Here is a 24,486-nt window from a genome sequence, read left to right on the forward strand (position 1 = left end):
TAAAGTATCCTATGTTTGTTCTTGCTCCTCTCCCATAAACCCTTATCACTGATTCAGCCAACAAACATCTACTTACCATCAGGCCCCTGAAAGGATCTTCTTTTCCCTTCCTCCCCTTATTCTTTTCAATTTATCCACTGGAATTCACCTCTTTTTTCAGTACTTTCTGTCTCCCTTATGAGAATTTCATTTTGCTTTTTTGTTTTTTTTTTTTTTTACATCGGGTTACCGCCACCCCCATCCCACAACAGAAGTGAAGGTTTCTTTTGGAAAATGTTCAACGTGATGTCGCAAAGTTCTCCAAAAGCGCATTTCATAGGGATGAAGGTTCAGAGCCGCCTTCAAGGCCATGAGTGATGGGCCCGTCTCTGACCTCACGGGCCCCCACGCTCCCTTTGAGGAGAACGCAACCGGAAGTTAACTGCTGCGTGATAGGCTTACGTTATTACCTAATGTTTTATGTCAGGCGTTGTCTCTGGAACTGAAGTTTAAGCTTCTCAAGGACAAAGATTAAGTCTTATTCTTTGGCTTCACACGCTGCCAGCAAACAGCGCCAACCCACAGACCCTGACCGAACAGCTAGAAACAGCGAGCGGCAGTCTGAGCAGCGCAGCAAAAGAAGAGAAGTGGGGGGCTGTTCATTAACACCTGCTTCTGAGAACTAAAACCTGCTGGAATTTCAAAGCCTCGCTGGACACTCGGCCGCCCTTTCAAAAAGGCGGGTAAGGAAATCAGCAGTGAGGAGGCCATTGGCTGGCAGGGAGCCCGCGAGCGCCCGAGGCCCGCGAGAGGCCGAGGCCGCGGCGCCCGGCGCACCGCAGCCTTCTGGCCGGCAGGGGGAGCTGCGGCGCACGCTGCGCCCACAGCAGCAGCAGCAGCACCGCCCCGCTCCCTCCGCCCGCCCGCGCGCCCGCCGCTGGCCCGCCCGCCCGGCGCCACGCCCGCCGCAGGCCGAGGGCCAGTCACCCGCGGGCCGGCGCCCCGCTGCCCATTCGCGCCCCGCCCCTGCCCCGCCGCGGGCCGAGTAACGGTTACGAAGCACTTTCTCGGCCGCGATTTCTGCTTAGTCATTGTCTTCCAGGAAACAGCTCCCTCAGCTTGGAGTCAACTCTCCAGCGGCGGCCGCAGCAGTCGCAGCCACCAGCGCCTCCCGCCCGGGTCGCCGCTCAGCCGCCGTCCGGCCTCGCTCCGCCCGAGCGCAGACCAGGCTCCGGCCGCGCGGGGGTGGCAGCCTCGCGCTCGCTGCTCGGGCCTCGGACGCCGCGTCCTGCGGGGCGGCCGCCTTCGCCGCCTGCCCAGCCACTCGCGGCCCCGTCGCCGCTCGGCCCCCTCGGGCGACCGCTGCCATGGGCACGGACAGCCGCGCGGCCGGGGCGCTCCTGGCGCGGGCCCGCACCCTGCACCTGCAGACGGGGAACCTGCTCAACTGGGGCCGCCTGCGGAAGAAGTGCCCGTCCACGCACAGCGAGGAGGTGAGCGCCGACGCGGGGCAGGCCGCGGGTCGGGCCGGGGGCTCCGGGCGGGAGGGAGCGGCCTCTGGCGAGCGCAGGTGGCCGAGTTCGGGCGCCCGGGGAGGCGCGACCAGGGATCCGGAGCCGCTGCCGAGGGCTGGGCGTCCTGAAAACTTAGCAGGTGCAACTGCACGGCGAGTGGCGCCTGTCTCTGTGCTCACGGCTGATAGCAAAACTCACAGACGTGCTGGAGGCCTCTCCCTGGCCCGGAGGTCGAGAGGGCCTCGGCATCGCTCGGTTCTCTGCCTGCGTCTCGCTCCCTTCCCCCACCTCGTCCAGGTAGGGGGGGTGTGTTAGGAGCTCAGCCTTTGTGAATGAAGTTCTGCCCGCGTTACGCTTCACTTTGAGAATGGTAACCTTAGTTTCTCCATCTCTGGGAGGCAGATGTCTGAGCTCTCAGATTTGGCTTTGGAATAAATAAATTTTTCTTGCCGGAAATTAACCTGCCCCATTTTATTTGCTTAAGGATCATTAGTCGGAGGTGGCAGGTATTAATCTGGATGGACACTAGTTACACGTTTTGGCTGCCCGTGCCTGAGCGCATAATTATCTGTTGGCTGCACAGTTAATTAATTACCGGGGCATATCGGTGGCTTGGCACAATTTTAGTTGTGTTTCTTTTCTTTTTTTTTTTTTTTCAAAAATACCCCTTCAATATGTACAATTGTTGTGTTAATTAAAAATTTTAAAAAATGTGAATAAAGCCAGCATGATCATTTAGGAGCTCTGTGACTTAGGAGAAGTTACCATCTCCAAGTCCGCTTATATGACTTTAGAGTTGGGTGGTGGTGCCTTCCTCATCTAGCTCTCATAATTTATGAAAACGCTGGCCAAACAAACATTTATCTCCCTGACACCTGACAGAAAGAGAAAACAGATCTTGATTAGAGGAAAATTCCTAAGGGTTGTCCTCTTGTAATGCTATCATCCGTGTTTTATGTGAGGTGCTGCAGATAGGCTGAGCGGCACAGGGCCTCTCTCCAGGAGTGCCCTGGCCTGGTGCGCTGGCCTGGTGTTGGGAGTCAGCACCCTTCAGGAGATGAGAAATCTTGGTAGCTTTAATAGGAGCCAGAACCCGTACCACGTTCTCTGTTCAGGTTCCAGCTATTTTTATGTTTTGTTTAAACTACCCCAATTGACTGTTCCCCCCCCACAATAAGTATTTCTGTATTCAGTACATAGACCCCCCCCAATTTCTTCCAGCACTGACGGTGATGACTCAGAATAGCATTTTGCATGTATATTGATAATATTGGGTGAAATTTTCTCCTATGCAGTTAGAACCTGTTCTAAAACAGTGCCTTTCAGAGTGTTGTGATTACAAACACAGGAAGAAATGCTTTGTTAAATGCATTGTTACCTTGCAGTCCAGTTCATAATTATTTATCTACATATGTGTGAGCGTGCTTCAGGAAAGTTTGTGGAAAATGGAATTAAGTTTATTTTGGTGCAAAAAACGTTTTGAAATGCATGCATAGGTTCTTCATAATGCATGTTTTCCATGAACTTTTTGAAGACCCTATGATATATCGATACATCTGAAACAAAGGTTTCATGATAATATTCACGCTTATAATATATTGTATTCTGATATTTTTCTGTCCTATTTAAATTTTTAAAAACTTCTTAATGCACAATTGGTAAGACATTGTTCAAAGAACTGATTCTGGCCTGTAGTATTTTATGTAAGGTGCTTTATTACAGTAGACAAAACTGAAACTAGAAAACCTTTGAGGGAAACTTGGAGTGGCAGCATACCAAAGGGAAACTATGGCACCCTAGTTAGAGTGGGCGTGTTTCATTTCTGTGTGAAGAAAAACTTTGTAATAACTAGAACCCCAAATTGGGATGTACTACTTGAAACAGTACAATCCCATTGAAGAGATTGAACATACTGAAAGAAAATCACTCATTATTGAGAAAATTTACACATTGAATAAAGAATTAAAATATTTCTTTAAAAACACTCAAAAAATCTCTTCTAGTTCTAACAGATCTTGATTCTCTGCCCAGTTTTTGTGTTACATTGGAATTTTATGAAATCAAAACCATTTTTTAAATGGGCCATTATCCGATTGTTTTGCCAAATTCTTCGTTGTAAGGGGTTTGACAGGGTGAATCATGAGGTGTGTTTTCTATTCTTACATAAGTTCAGATCTACAACTACACTTAATTGTGGAAATCAATATCTTTGTGATACTGTGTGTGTGTGTTAAGAATGAGAGACCAGGAAACAAAAAAGGACAAGGTTAATGTTTAGTCAGCAGTTTTGATAACATAATTTGTAAGATGAAAAATCATTACATTTGTGATATAGCCAATGAATATCTCGTAGAATTGTAACATTAGGCTTTTTTATGGTTTATTCTGATACTTTGTGCATCTCAAGGTTAAAGAAATTATTTTAGGAAAGGGGTGATAACTCTGAAAACATAATTGTCTTCCTGTATTGAGAAGTGTATCAGGAAAGCCAGATGAAAATTGTGGGAAAACTGCAAGAAATTTCCCTCTAGAAAGGTGATGCATTTAATTTGAGCCCAAGCAACTCCTGGTAGAATTGGTGATCTCTACTCTGACCTGCTACCTCAACTCTAAGAATTCTTAAAAGAATATAAACTTGTAATTCAGTCTGGACAGATTATCAACTCATTTTTATCTACTTCCTTAAATTTTATTATAAACACACTATATAAAGTTAAATGTTGGGACTTGAATTCAGGTGGGTTTTTGTGGGTAGCACCTAAGTTATTGTGGTGGATTATCAATCTTTTTTTTTTTTTAAGATTTATTTATTTATTTGAAAGTCAGAGTTACACAGAGAGAGAAGGAGAGGCAGATAGAGAGAGAGAGGTCTTCCCTCCGCTGGTTCACTCCCACAATGGCCAGAGCTGTGCCGATCTGAAGCCAGGAGTCAGCAGCTTCATTCTGGGTCTCCCACACAGGTGCAGGGGCCCAAGGACCTGGGTCATCTTCCATTGCTTTCCCAGGCCATAGCAGAGAGCTGGATGGGAAGAGGAGCAGCCAGGACTTGAACCGGTGCCCATATGGGATGCTGGTGCTTCAGGCCAGGGCGTTAACCCACTGTGCCACAGCAGCGGCCCTGGATTATCAATCTTAACCCAAGAACAGGTGACGCTGCCCATAAATTAATGTCAGCTGTCCCTTGTACCAGTCTATACTGAGAGGCAGTAAATGGCTGTGTCAGTTTTTATCATAAGCAATCATAGTTGGGTGATTGTGAGTTCAAAAGTTTAGTGCCTGTTGTTGCTGTTAGGAAAGCGCTTTTGCAATTCAGGGGCTGGCTTCTAGTTACTCATTTCTCTTTTCATTGATTGCCCACAGAGTGCAAAGCACAGTGACCTTGCTTATCTGCAAAGCAGTGATTTCACTGATTAGTGATCCTGAGTCCATCAGTTGAATGAGTGGTAGCACAGTGTATCTTTCCTAATTAATAGAACAGACGCCATTAGAGTGCCTCACATAGAGTCAGCATAAATACAGGTTGAATATTCTTTTTCTGAAGTGTATTCCTTTTCAGAAAGATTTCAGATTTAAGGGTTTTTTTTGGATTCTGGAATGTTTGCATAGACTTTACTGGTTGAGTATCCCTTATCCAAAGATTCCCAAACACCCGAAAGTCAAAAGGGTATTGTGCCAGTGCTCCAAAGCCCTGGATTTCAGAACATTCTAGATTTCGATTGTTTGGATTAGGGAGGCTCAACCTGTATCCTTCTGTGAGTGTTCCATTATACATACCTGGGTCCTCACTCAGTAATTAAATGTGCATGTTACTTTGGGCCACTGTCAGAGAAACTTGAAATACATAGACATAAGAAATTTTAAAATGAATAAACACTTGATTGAGTTTACAGCGTACTATAATGTTAGTGCAAAAAATGTTTATTCAAGAAAACATTATAGACAGATTGGAGGTGTTCCTAAGTGTTAGACAGTGGCTTATGAACTGTCATCATGCCAGTTGACCTCTGAGATACAACTGCCCTGGTGCTACTCAGGCCTTACAGAACATAGCAGGAACTCAGGATACTTGTGAACAGTGCAAGTTCTGGGGAATGGCGCCATGGCACAGCAGGTAAAGTTGCCGCCTGTGATGAGGGCATCCCATGTGGGCACCGATTCCTGTTCTGGCTGCACTGCTTTCAATCCAGCTCCCTGCTGATGCACCTGGGAAAGGTGGCCCAGGTGTTTGGGCCCCTGCCACCCAAAAATGGGAGACCTGGATGAAGGTTCTGGCTTCAGCCTAGCCCAGTGCCAGCTGTTGTTGCCATCTGGGGAGTGAACCACTGGGAGGAAGATCTGTCTGTCTGTCTCTTTCTCTCTGTAACTCTTTCAAAACAGATAAATAAATCTTAAAAAAAAAAATCAGCTGCCCATGGAAAGAGATTGAGTAGGACTAGGACTGAGCTCAGGAGTTTGAGTTTTCAGTGAACACGTGGGTGAATCTGATGTCAGAGTTCTCTGGTCACCCTTATTCTCTGTCATTTATTTGTATTTGAGGAATGTAGCAAAGCGGCTTATATGAATTCTGGTCAGGCTTGCTGGGATTCAATCTGAGTTCCTCTGTTTATAAACTTCTTCTTGAATAAGGATTATTTCTTTATGAAGGCTTTTGCATCTCAAAAGCTTATTTAAATTTTCATTAATATAGAAACACTATGAAAATAGCTAGACTACTGTTTTAGGTCAGGAATTTTAAGAGTAGGATAAGAACTTGATTTTAGAATCTGTGCTGAAGGAAATAAACACCTTATAGAATTAAAATGGGTTTGTGTAGTATTTCCTGTTATCTTTCTTCCCCTTTTATCAGACTACTGTATTCTTATTGCGGAAGTACGGCTGGTGTATAGAGCTTGATTAACAGTTTCAAAATGTGTTCCTTCTGCAGCTTCGAGACTGTATCCAGAAGACCTTGAATGAGTGGAGTTCCCAGATCAGCCCAGAGTTGGTGAGGGTGAGTGAAATGTGAATGCAGATGTCGTGCAGGTCAGAGGGGAAGTGAAGTAAGCAGGAAGTAAATTTCCTCACTTCGGTTCTTCGAGGGAAGTCAAATAAGCAAACACTCAGCTGTGCAAGTCCCTGTGGCTGGCTGGCTGAGACGGGATCCGGGCTGTGTGCGCCCCTCATCGCCTGGCCGAGGTTAGCATTCTCACATGCAGTTTACACCACAGTTCCTCACAGATCAGGGTTTTCTTTGCAGTTTATATTTGACCTAGGAAGAGAATGGTTATCAAAGAAGAGTTTTGCTTGGTAGATTGCTTTCGGAGAATATCACCCAGTAATATAGTGAAATTAGAAATTACTTGTTAAATGTCAGTTTCTGAAGAAACAGTAAGGAACTTCATTTCATTAAATGTCATAAATGTTAGCGTACAAAGTCCCCGTCTGTAATTCAGTTCGGCTGAAGGCTCACTTCTCTGTTTCTCTAATTTTTATTTATTTAATTTATTGAAAGAGACAATAACAGATCTCCACTGGTTTACTCCCCACGTGCCTGCACCAGCCAGGGCTGGGCCAGCCTGGTGCAGGACTTGGGAGCTCAGTGTGGATCTCCCATGTGAGTGGTGGGGACCCAGCTACTTGAGCTATCAGCTGCTGCCTCCCAAGGTGCACATTAGTAGGAAGCTGGAGTTGGAAGCCAGGCACTCTGATATGGAATGCATCCTAAGCAGCATCCTCAACTGCTGTGCCAAATGCCCACCTTCCCCGCTCCTCCCCAACAACGGCTCATTTCAGATGACACAGACTACTCAAAAAATGTGGAAGAGCACAAGTGCTGGAAATCTTGTTCCTGTGGGCATACTGCAAGTGTGTAACCGGACGGCTACTCTGCAGACGATGATTAATCAGTTTCTGTCTCTGAAATGGCCATTCTATTTGTGCATACTTAGTGTAAACACTTACTGAATCTCTGATATGTGCTAGGCGATGCAGTGTGCTCAAGAATCATGAGAAAACTTAAAACACAAAAGGGGAGGGGAAGGGCAGGCATTGTGACGAAACAGGTTAAGCCACCCCTTGAGACACCTGCATGCCATTTAAGTGTGCCTGGGTTCAAGTCCCATCTCCATTTCCCATCCAGTATACACCCTGGAGGGCAGTAGGTGATGGCTCAGATTCCCAAGTCCCTGCCATCCACATGGGAGACCTAGATGGAGTTTTTGGTTCCTAGCTTCCACTTCAGCCTGACCTACCTCTCACTGTCACAGAAATCTGGGGAGTGAACCAGTGACGGGAAGATCTGCCTTTCTCTGTCTCACTCCACCTTTAAAAAAAATAGTTACCTGCTGTACTCACATATCTTTCCCCTGCTTTTATTTATTATCTCCTATTTTTAGGGCATGTAATGTTCTGAGTATTGGATAAAAATACAATACTTTTTCCCCAGAAAAGAGGCACCCACACAGCATCTACCTTACCTCAGAGGTTTGTGAAGGCCATGCAGACCTAGATAAAGACTCCTGTAGTCTCATCAGTTCTCTGCTCCTAGATGGCAGGTGGATAACAGATGATTTTATCATCAGAAACATTGTCTTCATGTGTTGTAGGAGTTTCCAGATGTCTTGGAATGCACTGTATCTCATGCAGTAGAGAAGATAAATCCCGACGAAAGAGAAGAAATGAAAGTCTCTGGTAAAGTCTGGCCTTTACAGTTGATTTGGTTATACAGTGGAAGTGATAGTGAGATGTTGTCACGCATGGAAGTGAGCCTTGCTTTGCTTTTGGTGGTGAGTGACTCAGTCCATATAGTGAGAAATACAAAGATATTTTTAATGTCAAATCTAAGAGGGAGATAGGGAGTCAAGGCTGGCCACCTCAGTGGGATTGGAATAGAACTTCAACCTGGTGTTCTTGCATCACATTAGATAATGTATGCCCCAGAAGGACTAAGGTGGGGGGAATGGAATGGAAAAAGGGAGGGCTTGGGAGCAATGTCTGCCCCAAGCAAAGATCAGCTCTCCCTTCCAGGTGAAATCCTAGGAAGCCTTGCAATATAGAAAGTCTGGGCTACGAGTGGCTTGGAGAAAATGGTGGTGCATATCATACCCTTTCGACAAATGTCATGGGGGACTGCCACATTCCAGAACCTGTGCTAGACTCAAGGAATACAAAAATGAAAACAGGCTGCTCTTGCCCTCTGCTTGGAGTCAGCACAGTGTGCCCATTAAAAGCTTGAGCTTGGCTAGACTGCACTTCCTGAGTGTGCAGCTTATTGGCTGGGAGAATCTTGCACTAGCAAAGTATTTAACCTCTCTGAGCCTCAGTTTCCGCTTCTGTAAAATGGGGATGCATCTGTTTTACAGGATTCTTTGTAAGATGGATGAAATAACAAAAGCAGCACTTAGCACAGTGCTTGCCATGAAGTAAGTGCTAGGTAGCTGTTATTTATTACCATGTTGTTGTGGTTGTTACTATTATTGTTCTCAGATGGACATGGAAGATTATTGATTGTTGTTGATTATTAGAATAACAACTACCATTTATTAAGTCTTACTTTGTGCCTGGCACCATACTTGTCACTTTATAAATAGATTTCCTACTACAAGTCTCAAAACAATCCTTTAAAGTAAGTTTGTTATTCCCTGTCATATTTATGTTAATAAATTGACTATTGTCATACAGCCACTGTGTATTTGCCAGGAATCCATCGAGGTATGCCTGGCTCCAGAATCTATTAAATCTTGCTATTAAATCCACATTGCTGTTTGCATGGGAAGGAAGTAAAAGCAACATTCTTTCTGTGCTTGATTTTAATTAACAGGATGTAGGTCCAGCTTGATCTCTTACAAGTTGTCCTCATACCTGTAAGGCTTGAGATTTCTAATCCATGTCAGAATTCTCACCAGGTGAAGAACTTTCCCCTTTCTGACTATTAAGAGAAAGATGGCTGTTTCGCTTGGCACAGTTTTCTGGAGAGAGGAATAGTGGTGGGGGAGGGTTCTCACAGAGTGTATGGGTCTAAGGTTAGACCAGAGTGTTAAAGGTGGCCCTTTATCTCGTTAGGGGAGCTGTGACAGCTTTTGGGTGTAGGAGTAATGCGAGGAAAGCCCTGTTTTAGGAGAAGTGTCCTGCAGTTGAAAGGAAGGAACAGATACAGGAAATGTATAAGAAAATGTGTTGCTTGTATTGAATGCCAGGTGCTTTACATAAGGGTATCTCATTATCCCTATTTCTCTCCATTCCCCTTTCTGATTTCTTTCTTTTCTTTTTCTTTTTTATGTTTATTTATTTGAAAGGCAGAGTTACAGAGAGGCAGAGAGAAAGAGAGAAGTCTTCCATCCTCTGCATCCCCAAATGGCTGCAACAGCCAGAGCTGGGCCAATCCGAAGCCAGGAGCCAGGAGCCAGGCACTTCCTCTAGGTCTCCCACATGGGTTCAAGGGCCCAAGGACTTGGGCCATCTTCTGCTGCTTTCCCTGGCCATAGCAGAGAGCTGGATTGGAAGTGGAGCAGCCGGGACTAGAACCGGTGCCCATATGGGATGCCGGCACTGCAGGTGGCGGCCTTACCTGCTGTGCTGCAGCACCAGCCCCTCTGATGTTTTTCTTTCTTGCTTTCCTACAGCTCCACCTGTTGGTCTGTTGACTAAATTTAGATTGTTGAACAGTGAATTTACATAAAGTGTATACATATAAGGTTGAATTAAATCAAGCCAAATCCTCAACCTTATATGCATACACTTTATGCATTTACTTTCCTGGTTACAATATAAATACCAATTAACATGTTCTTGGGCAGATATATATTGTGCCCACTAAATTTTTAAAAAGTGTATATATATATATTTATATGTGTGTATATATGGATAGATACCTAAATGCAGTCTGAGTATCTCTTATCCAAAGTGTTTGGGACCAGAATTGTTCCAGATCTCATAGTTTTTTCCAATTTTGGAATATTTTCTTAGAGTTTACAAGTTGAGCATATCTAATTTAAAAATCCAAAATGCTCCAGAATCTGAAAATGTGAATGTCGTGTCAAATCTTAAACAGTTTTGGGTTTGGGAGCATTTTTTATTTTGGTTTTTCAGATTAGGGAAGCTCAACCTATGTTGTCAGGAGAACAGATCATAACTGTTGGTGGTATGATAAACCATACATATCTTCTGTAAATGTAAGGTAAATAAAATAGAGCAAGATTCACAAACAGGTTATATCTTTTGGCTCATAATCACATTTTTCCTACTCCTCTTTGGGGAATGATACAGTATAATGTTTAACAAAAAGTTACTGAGATGTTTGTTTTAGCTTTATATTTATGTGATAATAGAAAACTGGAACTGCCGGCGCCGTGGCTCAATAGGCTAATCCTCCACCTTGTGGCGCTGGCACACCGGGTTCTAGTCCCGGTCGGGGCGCCGGATTCTGTCCCGGTTGCCCCTCTTCCAGGCCAGCTCTCTGCTGTGGCCCGGGAGTGCAGTGGAGGATGGCCCAGGTGCTTGGGCCCTGCACCCCATGGGAGACCAGGAAAAGCACCTGGATCCTGGCTCCTGCCATCGGATCAGCGCGGTGCGCCGGCTGCAGCGGCGGCCATTGGAGGGTGAACCAACGGCAAAAGGAAGACCTTTCTCTCTCTCTCTCTCACTGTCCATTCTGCCTGTCAAAAAAAAAAAAAAAAAAAAAAGAAAACTGGAACTGATACCAGAATATTCAAAAAGCAGGAACTCATATACTATATTATATCCAAAAAAATGACATAGTAATGTTCAAGTATTAAAATGAGTCTCTAAAATTGTACGTTAAAAATGCATAGAAATCTAAACAGTAATTGCTTTGGGTGATGAGATTGGCAATTCTTTTTGATCTTTCTACATTGATAAATTTTCCTTATTTCTAAAGTAAGCACATGATTATAAAAAATTCTAAGGCATCAAAATGCTATATAGAAATTATTCTGTAAATTACTACATAAGGATAAAAGAAGTAAAAAGAAAAAAAGTTACATCTTGCTTCATATGACCAAAAACTGGAAGATAATGTCTGAAAATGAAAATGATTACATTGAGGGGCTGGCACTGTGGCACAGTGGGTTAACGCCCTGGCCTGAGGCTCTGGCATCCCATATGGGCGTCGGTTCGAGTCCTGGCTGCTCCACTTCCGATCCAGCTCTCTGCTATGGCCTGGGAAAGCAGTGGAAGATGGCCCAAGTCCTTGGACCTCTGTACCCGTGTGGGAGACGCAGAGGAAGCTCCTGGCTCCTGGTTTCAGATCGGTGCAGCTCAGGCCATTGTGGCCAATTGGGGAGTGAACCAGCGGATAGAAGACCTCTCTCTCTCTGCCTCTCCTCTCTCTGTGTAACTCTGACTTTCAAATAAATAAATAAATCTTTTTTTAAAAAAAGATTACATTGGGAAAGTGGGGTTGTTGATTTTTTTCTGATTCTCATCATAGCATTCTAATTTAGTCTTTGTATACATTTTATTTTATTGGAGAAAGACTATAGTATGTTTAATTAATGTTTAATTCATAAAAATATACATTTCTAGTAATTTAAGATCTTGCCATACCTTCTTTTGTTTTTTGGAAATTTCATTTTATAATGGAGAAAATAAATGTCATTTTATTTAACATTCATTTTTAAGTTACAGTTATGCCAACATAATCTACTTCTAATGAAAGAAATCTTAGGCCAGCGCTGCGGCTTACTAGGCTAATACTCAGTCTGAGGCGCCGGCACCCCAGTTTCTAGTTCCGGTTGGGGCACCAGGTACTAGTCCCGGTTGCTCCTCTTGCAGTCCAGCTCTCTGCTGTGGCCCAGGAAGGCAGTGGAGGATGGCCCAAGTGCTTGGGCCCTGCACCCGCATGGGAGACCAGGAGGAAGCACCTGGCCCCTGGCTTCAGATCAGCGCAGCGTGCCAGCCATAGCGGCCATTTGAGGGGTGAACCAACGGAAGGAAGACCTTTCTCTCTGTCTCTCTCTCACTGTCTAACTCTGTCTGTCAAAAAAAAAAAAAAAAAGAAAAGGAAAGAAAGAAAGAAAAGAAAGAAATCTTAGTATAATCCTAAAAACATGAATAAATACTTAGTAAGATTTTCTATGTTTCTAAATAAATTATATGCATGATATGCATTTCCAATGAAGAATACCAATATAAGATTCAGGACGTTTGTTTTTCTGCACGAAGATTTAACTACTGTATCACACACATACACCCAACAAGCCCACAAAGCAATAGTGTAGGTAGTGAGAGACCCTTAAAATAAGCATGTTTTATATGCCCACAAACAGGCTTTGTTTTAGGCAACAAAATATTTTCAGTCCTTGACATCTTCTCACATTCACCTAGCACCACAGGTGCAAGGACTTATCAGTAAATGCATATAATCCCATGCTTGAAACCTAAAGCATGCACTGAACTGAATTTATACATTGCGATCTACTCTGCTAGGTAGGCAATACATACTTCTAATGTTTTGTACATTAAGTTACCCTCCAGCATTTTGAAATTTTAACACTGATGCAAAACAACTTCTGAAAGACTTAGGAAACAAATTCCAAGGTTCACCTCCAGGCTGGTGTGGTTAAGCGGAAAAATGGCAGCAGCCTCAAGGTTCATCCTGAATGAAAATGATATATGTGCATGTCAACCCATGTAAAAAATGCCTGTATACACAGATGGCACAATGAGTCGTACATTTGGAGTCACCAGTGCAAATGCATGCACTTGAGGTACTTATTCTTTCCCATGTTCAGGTATAATTATGCGTAGTCATTTCCTCAAGTGCTAAAGATTTCAAACCTGATCAGATAAAAGGATAAAATAAGGATAAAAGTCAGATAAGTCATTAAGAAGTGTAAATATAAGATATTATATAGCTAATTTCAAAGTGCTAGGCTGTTAAGGACATTTATTTAATATTATAGGTTTACATGATACCTTCTAATAAATAGAAAATTAATATTTGCTTTTTGTTTTAACTTTAAAATCACAATGGAAATATATTTTTATGTCTTAAAATGAAAGCTATAAAATTACATGAGGAATAGAAAAATAATTCATTCAGGATTATCAATTATCTGTCATCTTTGTAGCAGTGTTAATATTGCATAGTATATGTGTATCCTAATGTAGTAATCAATTTTCTTTTCTTTGTCACCAAGCAAAACTGTTCATTGTTGGATCAAACTCTTCATCATCAACTAGAAGTGCAGTTGACATGGGTAAGCAAAGATTTAACTTTTTCTTAATAGTGGGCTTTAAGTTTGTGTAGGTATATTAATTATAACTTGTATTCAAGTCCAAGTAAAAAAGAAAATGAACTGATTATAATTAGCCTAACTTCTTAAAGTGTCGACATAAAATTCACTTACAGTTCTATTTTGTTATACAAAAGAAATGTAAAAGATACAACAGTAAAATGTTAACATTTAGTTGTATTGTTAATTGTATTTATTACATTCTTAACATTTCTTAATCTCATTTACGATCTTAACACTTAATTGTATCCTTAATTTTTAAAAAAAGATTTATTTATTTGAAAGAATTACAGAGAGAGAGGGAGATACAGAGAGAGATCATCCCTCTGATGGTTTACTCCCCCGATGGCCACAACTGCCAGAGCTGGGCTAGGCAGAAGTCAGAAGCCAGGAACTCTATGTGGATCTCCAGTGTAGGTTTAGGGGCCCAAACACTTGGGCCATCCTCCACTGCTTTTCCCAGGCACATTAGCAGGAAGCTGGATTGGAAGTGGAAGAGCCACAACATGAACCTAAGCCCCTGTGGGATGCCAGTGTTATAGGCAGTGATTTTACATGCTGTGTTACAACACCAGCCCCCATATTCTTATTTCCTAATCATTCTTACCCCTTTTAGTGCTGTAGCTGAGGTGCCAAAACCACCACCACAAATAAACAAGTTTTTCAGCACTTCATTTGGTTATTGTGCTATCATAGTTATTTAAGTTTTCCCTTTAAACATTCTTCCAGTATTTATATATGTTAAAAACTTAAATAAATTAGCTTTTCAATATAAATGCAGAATGAACGATAATCATTTAAAATAAATTCTTGAATTATTTTTATAGAAATTCAGAAATGGTGTGGGCATTGTGGCATGGCAGATTAAGCTACTGCTTAGGACACCTGCATCCCATAGCGGAGTCCTGCCTCCACTTCTAAACCAGCTCCTTGCTAATGCATCCCTAGTGCTTGGGCCCCTGCCACCCATGTGGGAAACCCAAATGGAGTTTCTGGCTCCTGGCTTCATGGCTTCAGCCTGCCTTGGCCCCAGCTGTTGTGGGCATTTGGACAGTGAACCAGAGGATGGAGGCGTTTTTTTCTCTCTCTCCCTTTTCCCTGCCATCCCTTCCTCCCTTCCATCTTCCTCTCTATGTCACACTGCCTTTCAAATAAATAAACTTTTAAAAGTTGATACATTGCCTACCTCTGCAGCAGATGATAGCATAAGTGCCTGGGCCCACTGGCTGTTGGGGCCATTTGGGGAATGAATCAGCAGATGGAAATTTCTCTCTCTCTTGCTTTCATTCTGTTCTCCCTCCCTGATGCTCTGCCTTTCACAGAAATCAATAAATCTTTTTAAAAATTACAGATTAAGTCATAAATTCAGTTTTTCATAGTCGCAAGCTTATTCTTGGCCATGACTACCAGTTACAGAATAAATATTAGATTGGAATTCTTGTGATCATCCATATGAGATACTAGTGAGCAAGTAGAACTAGGGAAGACCATTTTATGAAGATAAGTAGGCTACCAAAAAATGCTGGGGCCTAGGAGACAAGAAGAAAGCCTGCCTCCCAGAAAAAGATTCACTGCCTGCCATCAGAGAAGCAGGTGGACGGGTAGTCAGAATTTACTAAAAGAGGGGAATGTCCTAATGAAAGGTGAATTCTGAAGGCTATTAGACAGAAAACTAGCAAATGACATGGACAGAATCCAGGGGGATGCTGTGAGCACTTGGAAGTATTTGTTTTTACTAGGTAACAGTTCTCTCCTTTACCTTCTCTCCCATCAGCCTGTTCCGTCCTCGGGGTGGCACAGCTGGATTCCGTGATCATTGCTTCACCTCCTATTGAAGATGGAGTTAATCTCTCCTTGGAACATTTACAGCCTTACTGGGAGGAATTAGAAAGCCTAGTACGAAGCAAAAAGATTGTTGCCATAGGGACCTCTGATCTGGACAGAACACAGTTGGAGCAGCTCTATCAGTGGGCACAGGTAAGGGCGCTCCATCAGCAACCCATGGGAGGAGCCTGCCTCGTTCAGCCTCAGCTGCACACTGCAGAGCATCGAACACATAGTGGGCACTCACTGCCACTGACTGCTTCAAGTGTGGGTTTTATCTGATGCATTAGGGTTTTTAAAATGTGTCTAATTGGGGCCAGAGCCGTGGCTCACTTGGTTTATCCTCCACCTGTGGTGCAGGCATGTTCTAGTCCTGGCTGCTCCTCTTCCAGTCCAGCTCTCTGCTGTGGCCCAGGAAGGCAGTGGAGGATGGCCCAAGTGCTTGGGCCCTGCACCCACATGGGAGACCGGGAAGAAGCACCTGGTTCCTGGCTTTGGATCGGCGCGGTTCCGGCCGTAGCGGCCATTTGGGGGGTGAACCAACGGAAGGAAGACCTTTCTCTCTGTCTCTCTCTCACTAACTCTGCCTGTCAAAAAAAATGACAAAAATAAAAGAAAATGTGTTGCAACTTTCAAAGCCAAATGAACAAAGGCTATTTCCCTCAGTTTTACTTACATGTTGAGAATATTACATTTTTATTTAGGTATTCTTGGGCCTTGGCTGTAATTTCCTAAGTAAGGGAATACTATTTATAGCCAATACTTTTCTGTTACCTAAAGATATGTAAGCCTCTCAGTTCATACAGCTTGGTAAGGAGTGCACTGTGGCACAGCACTTCAGGCTGCCTGCTTGGGATGCCAGGGTCCCCTATCAGAATGCTGGCTCAAGTCATGCTTGGGAACCAGTGGATAATGTACCTGCCACCCAAACCGAGTTCCTGGCTCCTGGCTTCAGCTTGGCTCAGTCCCTGCTGTTCCTGCCATTTGGGGAGCGAACCAGCTGATGGAAGATCTTTCCGTGTGATTCTCCATCTCTCTCTGTCATTGTGACTTTCAAACAGACCTTTAAAAAAAAAAAAAGTAACTGCCACCACTCTCTGGTCTATTAAACTACAAAATTATTAGGAAAGTAACTTACTAGTATTTTACATAGATTTCTTTATTCATTTTATTATTTATATAAAGGGAGAAAATTGTCATGTATTTCATATACACAGTTTTAAGATCCTAATGATATTTCCTTTTACTTCATCCTTGGCTACCTCCTTTTCAGAGTTTCTTACTGGTAGGAAAACCCTGGAAGAAGTGTTACCCTTTCTCCCTTTGACTTAGTGATGACAGCCAACATGTGCCAAAAAAGTGCTGCAGCAACTTGGAGGACCCAGAATGTACATATTACTTTTGTGTTAAAATATATATATGTATAATTAATACATGATACATTAATGTTATAAAATAATAGCAATATCAAACATGTTGATAAAAATACATAAAAAATATTTGTTAACCAGTGAAGCTATAGGAAGTTATCTTATTTTCCTCTTTCAAAATGTGTCTGATTAACAGCCATTATTTAAAGATTTATTTGTTTATTTGAAAAACAGAGTTACAAGGGTGGTAGGAATTAGAGATCTTCCATCCACTGGTTCACTTCCCAGATAACTGAAATGGCCAGGGCGGGGCCATGCGAAACCCAGAGGCTAGAATTCCATCTGAGTCTCTCATGTGGGTTCAGGGACCCAAGTACTTGGGCTTTCTTCTGCTTTCCCAGGCAAATTAGCAGGAAATTGGATCGGAAATGGAGCAGTCAGGGCTCAAACCAGGGCTTATATGGGATGCCGGTGTTGCAAGTTGCAGCTCAACCCACTGTGCCATAACGGCAGCCCTGCCACGTTCATATTTTAGCATTAAATATGCTTATTTGTATGGATCCTTTAACTTTAAGACATAGTTCCTCTTGTAGTTGAAATCATCTCACTTGGACTCATGTTTGTTTCCACAGCAAATGTATTGGATTGCTCAGCGGCTCTAGCAGGATACTTTAATAGTATCACACAGGCCTTTTCCTTCTCCTGTAGATATTTTTCCTTTCCCTGTCAACCACTAACATGGGTTAGAAAAGCATAGATTAATGAAGATATTTATGGGGAAGCAGTTTATAAATTTCAGGTACTGTAGAATATGATTTTTCATGTTTTGTAATTTTTTGCTTATTTTTACTTTGGGTATTGCTAAATTCAGTAGAAAATTCATTATTTTACTTTCCCTTGTAGGTGAAACCAAACAGTAACCAAGTTAACCTTGCATCCTGCTGTGTGATGCCACCTGATCTGACTGCATTTGCTAAACAATTTGATATACAGCTGTTGACTCATAATGATCCAAAAGGTGAGCCTGGTATTTTCATTTACAGGGAATGATCATGAGCTTTCATTTGGCAAAAAGCACTCCTGTTGAAATTTAAGTGTGTATAGTGATAATCAACAGTCAGTCCAAAACATATGCCTTCATTTTTACCTTTGCACAGAATGGGGAAAAGATGAAGCGATCATTTCCTGAACACCTGGTCTGAGGTTACGTGACACCCTAAATAAATAGGAATAAATATATTCTTGTCTAGTGTGGCCAAGATTGGATCAGTGAGCTACTTAATTAAACAGGATAAAAACCTGGAAATAGAGGCAGATAGAATTAAACTTGAAGCAACATGAGCATCTTAGGATAGGTAATTGATTAGGTGTTTTCTTAACTATTACTATCAAGATATGTGCTTGATGTTAATCAGAAACTGAGAATGACTGACCTGCCGTTTAAAATCAACATTTTACAACATAACTAGAATAACAGGAACAGAGTGTTTAATATGACTTGCAAACGCTCTCTCTGCCTCACTCTACCTTTCAAATAAATAAATAAAACTATTTTAAAAAGTCACTTTAGTGAGAAATCTAACAAAGGCTACAGTGCTGATTTATCCTGAAATATGTTGTTTAAATATAGCTTTCTGTACATTGGCACACATAGCATCTATCTGTTTACTTTGGGGAGACTCTCCTGGCAGTGACTGATGCCTAGTATTTTATTTCCATATATCTAAATATTGGCAGATTACGTGCTAAGACGTCATTGTTGAGCCAAAATATATTGTATATGAATATAAGGAAAGAGATTTAATCCTTTTTGGTATGTTCTTGTATTACAGGCATTTTGACAATTAGTTGTGTGTTTTTGTTTTTTTTTTTACTAGATTTACTAATTTATTTCAGAGGTAGAGTTATAGACAGAGAGGAATCTTGAGTCCGCTGGTTCACTCACCAGGTGGCCGCAACTGCCAGAGTTCGGTAGATCCGAAGCCAGGAGCCAGGAATTTCCTTGGGGTCTCCCACATGGGTGCAGGGGTCCAAGCATTTGAGCCATCTTAGTTGCTTTCCCAGGCCATTAGCAGGGAGCTGGATAGGAAATGGAGCAGCCGGGACTCGAACAGGAGTCCACATGGGATGATGGCACTGCAGGCAGAGGCTCAACATACTACACCACGGCACAGGCCCAAGTTTATTTGTTTTTGAGATTTATTTGTGGGACCGGGACTGTGGCATAGAGGGTAAAGCTGCTCCCTGCAGTGCCAGCATCCCATATGGGTGCTGGTTCGAGTCCCGGCTGCTCCACTTCCAATCCAGCTCTCTGCTTATGGTCTGGGAAAACAGTAGAAGATGGTCCAAGTCCTTGGGCCCCTGATCCATGTGGCAAGCCCAGAAGAAGCTCCCAGCTCCTGGTTTCAGATTGGCCCAGCTCTGGCTGTTGTGGCCATTTGAGGAGTAAACCAGTGATGGAAGACTTTCTCTCTCTCTCTCTCTCTGCCTCTGCCTCTCTGTAACTCTGCCTTTCAAATAAATAAATGTTTTTTTAAAAAGATTTATTTATTTGTTTGAAAGGGTTATGGGGCAGGATGGGAGAGAGAAAGATCTTCCATCCACTGGTTCACTCCCCAAGTGGCAACAATGGCCAGAGCTGAACCAGGCTGAAACCAGGAGCCGGGAGCTTCTTCCTGGTCTCCCATGTGGGTGGCAGGGACCCAAGCACTTGGGCCATCTTCCACTGCTTTTTCCATGCCATTATCAGGGAACTGAATAGGAAGTGGAGCAGCCAGGATACATACTGGTGCTCATATAAGAAGCTGGCACCTAGTGGGTTTTTTTTTGGTTTTTGGTTTTTTTTTTTTTTTGCTTCTAAACATTTTGGTTAGAATTAGTAGACTAATCTGGCAATGAATCTCTAGACACTTTAATCCATACTGAAGTTTTTCTTAATTGGTTGTGTTTACTCATTCTAAAGAATTAATGTAGTTGAATTTTTTTTAAAGATTTATTTATTTATTTGAAAGGCGGAGTTAGAGAGGGAGTGAGAGACACAGAGAGATATTCCATCTGCTAGTTCACTCCCTAAATAGCCAGAATAACCAGAGCTGGGCCAGTTGGAAGCCAGGAGCCAGGAGCTTTTTCTGGGTCTCCCATGTGGGTGCAAGGGCCCAAGTAATTGAGCCATCTTCTGCTGCTTTCCTGGGTGCGTTAGCAGGAAGCTGGATCAGAAGTGGAGCAACCGGGACTCAAACCGACACCTATTAACATGCCAGCACCATAGACAGCAGCTTTACCCAGTAAGCCACAGCACTGGCCCCAGTTGAATTATTTTTTAAGTATGTTGTCAATGAGTAGGATAGTTTTCTGAATTTGTTGTCTTTTCTTTTATAATTTTTAAGCTCCGGGTTGTAAAACATTTAACTATGCTTCCTATCTAAGATAGAATTTTTATTGATAAGTCCCCTGAAGTTCTACAGCCTCCATTCTAAAATTACCCTTACTCCTCAGAATGGGTTTATTTTTTTATTACCCTTTGTCCTGGAGGTTGTAGTACAGTTTAACTACAGTCAGGGTGAAATTGTGAAGGAGGTGATCCTGACAAGGCCTTTCCCCTTTTTAATCGCCTCCCCTCCACAACTCCCATTAACTCTATCCTGGATGATGCCCCATTGCCTCAGGGTCCTCATCTCTGTTAGTCTGGTAACCAATACCACGTCAATACTACTTTTCTAAGGAGACACTTGCATTCTGTTTATGGAAAGCTGTATACTAGTTACATGTTGTGGGGAAGTTACTTAGCTTCTAGAAGTTCCTCAGTTTCCTCATGCAGAAGAGACTGATAGTGTCTACCTCGTAGGGTTAACATGAAATAAATGAGTTAATATACCTGAAGCACTCAGAAAAGTGTTTGCAAGTGACAATTACTAACCATGGCTGGGTGTTCACTGTTGACGCTACTCAAGTATCCCAGCGGTGCATTTGGGGGTGGCAGGTCTTTCGGCACTCCCAAATTACACTGAGTGGAAAATTGCGTAATCCCAATCCATCCTGACTCCCATGGCATCTTTCCATAGTGCTTGATTCAGTCACCAGATGTTTGTGGACCTACTGTATGCCTGGGTTTCCAGAGAAACAGTAATAAGCCAAATGAATCCCAACCCTCATGGACTTTTTATTCTAGTGGGAGGAGACAGACAATAAAATATGTGTTAAAAGTGATTAAGTGGCTAAAATATGCGCTATAGAGAAAAGTTGGCTGAGGGAGAAAGAGTGTCTGGGTTACGAGCTATTGTTTTATATGGGATGGTCAGGGAGGCCTTGCTCTTGGGGTATTGTTAATCAGAGACTTGTAAGTGCTTGAGGTTTTCAGGATATAGCAAGGAGGCCCAAGAAGAGGTAGTGAGGAGGGGAGTATGGCCTCAGTAGAGGCCTTGCATAGAAATCTGGAATTAGAAAGTAACAGACTTGTCAGAAAATGCAAGTTAAAAGATATCCATTGGCAAAGATTTTTAAATTATTGCTGGTGCTTATGAGGATAGTTTAAGATCAGCAGTCACAGTTATCAACTGCTCGTGGAAGTGTAAAGCACAGATTTTCTGGAAAGCAGTCCCAGTAATTTTTTTTTTTTTTTTTTTTTTTTTTTTTTTTTTTTTGACAGACAGAGTGGACAGTGAGAGAGAGAGACAGAGAGAAAGGTCTTCCTTTGCCGTTGGTTCACCCTCCGTGGCCGCCACGGCTGGCGCGCTGTGCTGATCCGATGGCAGGAGCCAGGTGCTTCTCCTGGTCTCCCATGGGGTGCAGGGCCCAAGCACTTGGGCCATCCTCCACTGCCTTCCCTGGCCACAGCAGAGAGCTGGCCTGGAAGAGGGGCAACCGGGACAGAATCCGGCGCCCCGACCAGGACTAGAACCCGATGTGCCAGCGCCGCAAGGCGGAGGACTAGCCTAGTGAGCCACGGCGCCGGCCGGCAGTCCCAGTAATATTTTTAAAAGAAAAGTTTATTTTGGTGCAAAAAAAATTTGAAATCCATGTACACCAAGTTTCTTCAAAAAGTTCATGCAGGACCAGCACTGTGTCAGAGCAGGTTAAGCCACTGCCTGCCATGCCAGCATCCTATATGGGTGCCAGTTCAAGTCTCAGCTGGTGTACTTCCCATCCAGCTCTCTGCTAATCCTCCTGGGAAAGTGGCAGAAGATGGTTCAAGTACTCAAGCCTCTGCACCCAACTGGGAGATCCAAGAGTAGCTCCTGGCTCAGCCCTGGCCATTGCAGCCATTTGGGATGTGAACCAGCAGATGGACGATCTCTGTGTCTCTATCTCTCTATAACTCTGCCTTTTAAATAAATAAACCTTTTCTTAAGAAAGTTCATGGAGTATGTATTTTATGAAAAAATTATGCATGGATATCAAATTTTGTTTGCACCAAAATAAACTTATAATTCCATTTTTCCGTGAATTTTTTAAAAAGATCTTTATTTGGGCCGGCGTTGTGGCATAGTGGGTAAAGCTGCTGCCTGCAATGGCAGCATTCCATATGGGCACCGGTTCAAGTCCTGGCTGCTCCACTTTCAATCCAGCTCTCTGCTTTGGCCTGGGAAAACAGTAGGGGGTGGCCCAAGTTATTGGGCCCCTGCACCTGTGTGGGAGACCCAGAAAAAGCTCCTGGTTTTGGATTGGCCCAGCTCTGGCTGTTGTGGTCATTTGGGGAGTGAACCAGTGGATGAAAGACTCCCCCCCTCCCCTGCCTCTCTGTAACTCTGCTTTTCAAATAATAAGTAAATCTTAAAAAAAGCTTTATTTATGTATTCAAAAGGCAGAGTGATGGGGGTGAGGCTGGGAAGAGTACAGATATTCCGTCCACTGGTTCACTCCCCAAATGCCCACAACAACCAGTGTTGAGCCAGGACAAATCCAGGAACCTGGAACTCTATCCAGGTCTCCCATTTGGGTGACAGGAGCCCCAATACTTAGGCCATCATTCCTTGCATTCTGGGGACATTAGCAGGGAGTTAAATCAGAAGCAGAGCAGCCAGGACTTGAACTGGCTCTAATCACTCTAATATGGGATGCTGGCATCACAAGTGGCAACTTGACCCATTGCATCACAGTGCTGGTCCCTCCATGAGCTTTTTGAAGTACTTTTGTATATGTCCATATACATATCTATATGGATATATGTGTAGGTCTGTATATACACACAGAGACACACACACACACTATATATATATGTGTATATGTATGTATGTATGTATGTATGGAGAGAGTTATACACAAAGAAAACAGTTGTAAGGAGATGGCAGAGGAAATGATGTGGCATCTCTGACAGGATTATGAGTGACTCTTTCTATGTTGCCATGTTCTCCCTGGCTGTATGTGAGAATCCCCTGGAGATCTTCAGATACTACAAATATCCAGGCTCCACTCACCAGCTATCCAGGGTCCAGGTATAGATACTTCTCAGAAAACTGCCTGGATATGTGTGGTATTCCGGTTCAGATTCATAGTGCACATGAAAGATGAGCATCGTTTATATTCAGCTATGTTGTATTTCAGTGCTTACCTGCATAGTGGAGTGCTATGTTGTCAGATTTAATACTTTGGTTTTGTTGTTGTTGTTGTTTGTCTTAGAACTACTTTCTGAAGCAAGTTTCCAAGAGGCTCTTCGGGAAAGCATCCCTGACATCCAAGCACACGAGTGGGTGCCACTGTGGCTATTGCGCTATTCGGTCATTGTGAAAAGTAGAGGAATTATCAAATCCAAAGGCTACATTTTACAAGCTAAAAGGAGGGGTTCTTAACTATGACTTGGGATCGTAACCCACTAACCTGGCTTTTCCTTGAATATAAGATAAAATTGAGATGTGCAAAAATCTGGTTACTGCCTCTACAGTGTCATTGAGGCAGATCTTCAGTTGTTTGACAGTATGTTCTCTGTCATGTTTTGAATACTTCTCTTGCCTCCACATCAGTCCACTCACATGAACCACTGTATTGTTTTCATTAAACTATTGTTTTCTTACTGAAATTGCCTATAAAGAAAATACTTGCAATATATATTTTCCTTTATTTTTATGACTAATAGAAATCAAGAAAATTTGTTGTTAGATATATTTTGGCCTAGGCATCAGGGTAATGTATATACATATTTTTTATTTCCAAAGTAATTCATTGCTTCTTACTCTGTAGTATAACTAAGCAATTTAATTACAGTTGTTAAAACTGAAATACTGAAAGATATTTTTCCTGTCATTGATAAAATAATTATAATCTCAGAGTAACTGGAGTAGCTGGGATCTACTAGTAGTGTAAATAAAATTCATTCTTCAATACATGAATGGCAACTTAATTTTTTTGTGTGTCCTTGTTTATGTTTAATGATCCAATCATGTATTGTGCCATATTTTCTCTTCTTGTTATTTTTTTAAAAAAAGGAAACCAAAAGCTCTGAAATTACTGTTTAGTGATTTGTATAAAAGCAACTACTGTTACCTCCAGATTCTTTTTAATTCTTGGTGCATCCTTAGTATATTGCTGCTCCCTCAAAAATATTCAGTGTTTTGCATTTACCATGTGATGGGG

General features: G+C 42.7%; 1 protein-coding gene and 1 long non-coding RNA gene across 6 annotated transcripts in view; one reads left to right on the plus strand and one right to left on the minus strand.

Annotated features, from left to right (window-relative positions):
- Window positions 1–579, minus strand: part of LOC103350120 (uncharacterized) — a 54,352-nt gene extending 53,773 nt beyond the window's left edge. For 4 of the 5 annotated variants that reach the window (XR_007923980.2, XR_007923981.2, XR_007923982.2 and 1 more), the window contains exon 1: window positions 450–579. This is a non-coding gene — a long non-coding RNA (uncharacterized lncRNA). Of the gene's footprint in view, window positions 1–76; window positions 418–449 lie in introns of those variants that run through there. The other variant, XR_011390568.1, reaches the window with a different exon arrangement.
- Window positions 580–1,337: 758 nt separating this feature from the next.
- On the plus strand, window positions 1,338–24,238 carry GCLM (glutamate-cysteine ligase modifier subunit). Its single transcript, XM_017346069.3, has 7 exons — window positions 1,338–1,472; window positions 6,418–6,483; window positions 8,078–8,162; window positions 13,631–13,690; window positions 15,501–15,703; window positions 17,824–17,938; window positions 23,536–24,238. The coding sequence occupies exons 1-7, from the start codon at window positions 1,347–1,349 to the stop codon at window positions 23,703–23,705; spliced, it is 825 nt and encodes a 274-aa protein (XP_017201558.2). The 5' UTR covers window positions 1,338–1,346; the 3' UTR covers window positions 23,706–24,238.
- Window positions 24,239–24,486: the final 248 nt, after the last annotated feature.

The sequence above is a fragment of the Oryctolagus cuniculus genome, chromosome 7 (genome assembly GCF_964237555.1).
Source record: "Oryctolagus cuniculus chromosome 7, mOryCun1.1, whole genome shotgun sequence".
In the NCBI taxonomy this organism is placed as follows: Eukaryota; Metazoa; Chordata; class Mammalia; order Lagomorpha; family Leporidae; genus Oryctolagus; species Oryctolagus cuniculus.

Bases quoted from the DNA above. Each gene is read 5' to 3' on its own strand.
- GCLM (XM_017346069.3), top strand. From the start codon at position 1,347: ATGGGCACGGACAGCCGCGCGGCCGGGGCGCTCCTGGCGCGGGCCCGC. The intron at 8,163-13,630 runs GTAAAGTCTGGC...TTTGTCACCAAG, and splicing joins AGAAGAAATGAAAGTCTCTG to CAAAACTGTTCATTGTTGGA. The intron at 17,939-23,535 runs GTGAGCCTGGTA...TGTTTGTCTTAG, and splicing joins GACTCATAATGATCCAAAAG to AACTACTTTCTGAAGCAAGT.